This window comes from Branchiostoma floridae, chromosome 8 (genome assembly GCF_000003815.2).
Source record: "Branchiostoma floridae strain S238N-H82 chromosome 8, Bfl_VNyyK, whole genome shotgun sequence".
In the NCBI taxonomy this organism is placed as follows: Eukaryota; Metazoa; Chordata; class Leptocardii; order Amphioxiformes; family Branchiostomatidae; genus Branchiostoma; species Branchiostoma floridae.
This window is the reverse complement of record NC_049986.1, coordinates 6,433,808-6,439,067: the sequence shown is the minus strand read 5'-3', so window position 1 is coordinate 6,439,067 and position 5,260 is coordinate 6,433,808. Positions and strand designations below refer to the sequence as shown.

Here is a 5,260-nt window from a genome sequence, read left to right as displayed (position 1 = left end):
GATCTGCTTGGAGATTAGCAGAGCGCCCTTGGGTAAATTTAGTTCGTTACGATTGTTTTCTCCTTTACGGTGTGTAGTATGGTGCCCATCTCCTGTTCTATAGCCCTTGGGCCAAACACCTGCACAAGCACTACAACAAGGGATAGTCCACTGGTAGTTGTGTGTGTTCAACTGTTATACTCATCCTCTTCAAACTTTGATACACGGGAATTGACGAATATAAGGTTTGGCTTCGCTCACTCGGTGGTTTATTCAGTGGTTACAGAGACCGACACCGTATGCACTTTAGGACGGGTCTTTACCCCTGTATCAATAGATAGCTGAGGCCAACGCTATCTTTTTTACATATTTAGTTGGCTTCGCACACTCGGTGTTTTATTTGGTACTTACATGGTCCGACACAATATACACTTCAGAAAGGGTCATTATTACCCCTCTGACAATAGACAGCTGAGGTCAATGCTATCTGTTTGGCATATTTAGTTACCTACAAAAGTTTTACGATAGTCTCTAAAATCGCTGACACCAGTGTCTCATCCAGTCTTCCTCCACATGCATCATTCATTTAAGGTGTCGTTAGACTTTCTCTCCCAGTCAGATTGATTTCCCCATCGGAAACAGGTCCCAATCTGAAGATGTGCCAACTTTTAACGACTTTCACTCCTATCGCTTTCGGCAGTTATGTCCCCGCCTGGAAATTGAGTATTGATTAACTTGAGACCTTTTGATGCGAATGAAGCAACCCCTTTGACTTAAAGGGCGAGAGCGTATACTTGTTATAAGCTGAATCGTCAGCAACAGAGACCACGTCATTAATTGTTGTGTACTTGTGTGTAATACGTGTCAGTAAGGGGTCTCGCTAGTGGCAGGACCCTATTTTTACGGCCATTTTGATTTCTTGTTCAATGGTCGTCTTTTTTTACAATGTGTGCAATCGTCAAAACTGAAATCGATGTCATCATTTTACGAAGCGTTTCTTTTGCATTAATATTTATACATTGATGGTAGTTTGAGAGTGGCAACGTGCTAAATATTAAAACGTGTACTTGTGGTAGTGCTATACATAAGGCCTCAGTAAAATCCTTTACACATGGAAGAAATGATGGGCTTCTCAGCTACCACACCTTAACAAACAGTCACGTTATATTACGAGTATTCCAATGTGTTATGCTGCTGCAGTCGTCAGTATACTATGCAGCTTCAATCTATCGTTCCTTAACATATAAAAATCCAAGCTTGACCCTCTCTCGCACAGGCGAAACGTTGCATCCCTGTCTCTCTTTTACCGGTACTTCCATGGCTGTTGCTCCATATAATCATGATCTCACACTACTTGTCCTTCCGGTGAGAGCCTTTCAGCGCAACACTAGGTTCTCCTCAAACTCACATCGTTTTATTGTTCAATTCAAATTGCCAGTTTCCAAGTCCTTCTACAGTAACAGTCTCTTTACCCGGACAGCCAAATTATGGAACTCTCTTGACGACAACCGAGGTCCCGAGTTCGATACCCGCCGTGCCCCCGACGTTGCGCCTTTGGGAAAGGCACTTAACACGACCTTCCTCACTTCACCCAGGTGTAAAAATAGGTACTTGACTTCCGTCGGGGAGGATAAAGAAAAGAAAAACTACTTTTACCTTCTGTTTGTGCTGTGCATGTGACACTGTTAATATAAGTTACGGAATTAAGTGCATTGTCCAAACATTGTCCTCGACTGTCCAAAAGCAAGTTTAAAAAATACTAAACACTCAACTTGGAGATAGTTTTGTAACGCCTGTCAAATTTAAAGTTTCCCTCATCATTCAATCCATTTACCCCAGCCGCTTTCTGTTTTTGCGTTGACGAAACGTCATTCTCCGAATGGTGAATCCGAGTGTTGATAGCGCCTTTCCACGCATTGCAGTGTTGTAATCTGTTGAATCAACATCTTTCACAAAGACTCTAAAAGCTAATGGTGTTAGAGAGCGTTACGCCTCAGGCATGTTGTGGTCGGAGATAAAGGGTCAGTTAACCAAATAGACACCGCAAAGATACTTTTACCAAACGATAGTGAGAGCTCTATTTTGAATTGCAGCTGGCCGTATCTTTTGTTGGCTTTTCTGCGAATGCGTATTGCTCTTTCTGTGCGGTTTATTAACACTAAAAGGTGGTATCTCACTGCACTTGCAGCACCAATGCGGCACTACAGGTTTCAAAAGATACTCAACGAATTTCAGCGGTAAAGAATGATTTTTCTTTAATACCTTTTGTGTATTTTGTATCTTCATACTTTTACGTATTACGCAATATTTAAGTCATCTAAAAAATCTGAGAAAATAACACATCCGTGCCGCAGTGAACGAACCCCGCAGTGCCGCACCGGTGCCCCAAGTGCGCGTTGGTGAAATCTGTTTGAATTAAATTAGCAATTAGACTAACTTTTCAAAAACATTTGTTGTGTGGTCGCACCAACGAGCTAATTACGTAGAGCATGGCAAAGTTTAAACTTCACTGTGGCGCTCAAGAACCTAAACACTATTTCAGTACCACGTCCTCTTACACTAGATAATGCATGCCATTTACTTCCTACTGCACGTTGTCTACGGTAATCTTCCGTGGAAAGGATCTCCGCCACAAACAGATGAAATATCTGAATTGTGCGTGCTTACTGTGTCACAGTGCCGTCTAGTACGTGAGAGGAAATTTAATTAAGTATCTTATATCTTTGTGAGAGATTCTTCATAAGTTTTGATATAGTGTCTATAGGAAGTAAAGGAAGAAAAACGTTGTAATTTAATCTCCGTATAGTAAATGTTGTGATTTTTTACGACTTTCAAATGGCTTTGGATGTCACGTTTTCCATCGGCTGCTCACTATAACTGAGAATATTTTTGGCTGAAAAATAGATAGAAAACATAATTTTCGTCAGAGCTTGCGAAGAAGATTAGCTACGTCGGTGCTATGTCTTTGCTCCAGAACTACTCAAAAGTCCACTCATTCTAGAAACGAAGAAATCATCCGATTTGTTGATCAGCCTATCCATAAGTCCAGATTCATCTAAATCCATTTAGTTAAAGACTGTAAATGTATGGTTATAAACTGATAAAGGAATTAATGTTCTAGTAATCAGACATCTAGTGTATTATAATTGACAAATCACATTTGAACTGAACGGTTGTAACGACATCACGTCGATCATCCAATTGAAATACTTCTTGGCCAAACAATTTGATAAGCTTTCGGACCAATCAGCGACCCACAAATCAAATTAAATCTATGTTAGGGCCGATTATCTTTGCTGTCCCATCACGAACTATCAAGAAATCGATCCACATTTCTTTTGATGTTTAGGTTTTCTCACAAATCTCTATGTAATGGCTACATCTCAGTACATCAGAACCATCAAGAAATTGAACCAACAGCCCCCCCCCCCCAAAAAAAATTTCCTTTTTTTACTTCAAAAAGTCTTCGGATTTTCATATGTTACTTTTGATCTGTCAGTTTCCTCACAAATCTCTATGTAATTGCTACATCTCAGTACTTCAGAGCCATCAAGAAATCGACCCCAAATCACCCCCCTCACATTTTTTTTCTATTCAAAAAGTCGGATTTTCATAATGTTACTCTTGGGCTGGTTTGATCTGTAGGTTTTCTCACAAACCTCTACGTAATGACAGCATCTCAATACATCAGAACCATCAAGGAATCGATCCAACACAACCACCCCCCCCCCTCCCCGAAAAAAGGTTTACTGCAAAAAGTCTTCACATTTTCACATGTTACTTTTGGTCTGATTTGATCTGTAGGTTCTCTCACAAATCTCTCTACGTAATGACAACATCTCAGTACATCAGTGATGTAGTGTAGGCGACGTGTGGTAATGGCCTATCCCATGCATGCCACTATGTATGCATGAACAGCCAGCACGCATCGATGGCTATAATGAAAACTGACAGTCTGCATTACTGCTGAGGTGCTAACCTCAGATTGGTTTCCTTTGTCGGATACATGTACACGCATGCTCCTGAATTTTCTGTAACACATCTTGTCAACACGACTGGACATAGATCTTCTTTCCTGGGGACAAGTTTGTCGAATATGCTTGGCGTGATTAATTTTCATAGGGATTGGAAAGATACTACAAGCATGGTGACAAACAAATACGTGCTGCTTGAATAATGACTCGTACCGCTAACATTGAGGCAGATATAAATTTATATCGTGTCAAAATGCCTGTTTATTACGTACTAAGTCGTGCGTCCAGTAAAGACATTCTGTTCGTTATATATAAAACGTAAGTGATAAATGAATGAATCCATGCAGACGGTACGTACGTGCCATCTTCTCCTGGGTGACATCGCAACGAGGGAATTACTCAGCGCACTGATTTGTGCTTAACCGAAATCTGACACGAAAGGACGAACATACAATGGTACTAACGTACGCTGTGTGTGAATAAACCAATGTTCAAGCCCTTATTACCAAACGCAAAGAATCACCAAAGTGGTAATAGATATCTGACCTTACCCAGTAGGACATAGGTGACACTGATGCCGCCCAGGAAGACTGCGGCCACCAGTAGCGTGACGTGCCGGATCCTCATCGTTCTACTGCCGGGCCTCCTTCACCTTGTCCCCGCCGGTTGTTAGCGCCACCACCGCCGCCCTTCCCCAACACGTCAGTGCCCGGGAGGTTCAGGTACGCCTGGAACAGATGAGGGAAGGGAAGCCTGCTACATAATTAGGAGCTCCGGTGACTACCGTAGAAGCCAACATATCTGCGATACTGCCTATTACAAAAGCGGCTCACTTTGCTTTGAATTGTAATAAAGGATCACAAAGCAATAGTACGTATTGATTTTGGTGATTAGCCCCGAGGAAGATACATACCGGGAACCGAGAGCGCTTTGGCAGTGCAGACTGCGTTACAGTTGACCTACGGGAGTTCATTGGTTTGAAATTCTGTCGCCCAACAAATGAGCAGTCGGGCTGACAACGGCGCTTTCCTCAACCGTCAATCTTAGATCACTGCAGCTCTCGTGCGTTCTGTATCAAACTGATTTCCGAAAATGTACCAGAGCTTTCCTAAAGTAAGTAATCACTGTAATGGGTCCAAAAGCCGGTTACATACCGCTGGATTTCATGTATTTTGATAGCCTCCATAGCAGGCTCTCTGAGGCCTTTTTTGGCTCATGATACACTTTTGCTGGCCATTTCTTTTTGTACTTGGTCGATGATTGCCGGCCGTCGCTGATTACTGGCTCCTAGGTATCTTGAGCCCAAA

At 42.1% G+C, this 5,260-nt stretch overlaps 1 protein-coding gene across 1 annotated transcript in view; it reads right to left on the bottom strand.

Moving 5' to 3' along the window:
- LOC118420652 (UDP-glucuronate 4-epimerase 6-like) overlaps positions 1-5,260 on the bottom strand; it is a 26,150-nt gene that overhangs the window by 10,329 nt on the left and 10,561 nt on the right. The window contains exon 2 of the mRNA XM_035827528.1: positions 4,505-4,681. Coding sequence (XP_035683421.1) covers positions 4,505-4,580 — 76 coding nt within the window. The 5' untranslated portion in view covers positions 4,581-4,681. The remainder of the gene's footprint in view (positions 1-4,504; positions 4,682-5,260) is intronic.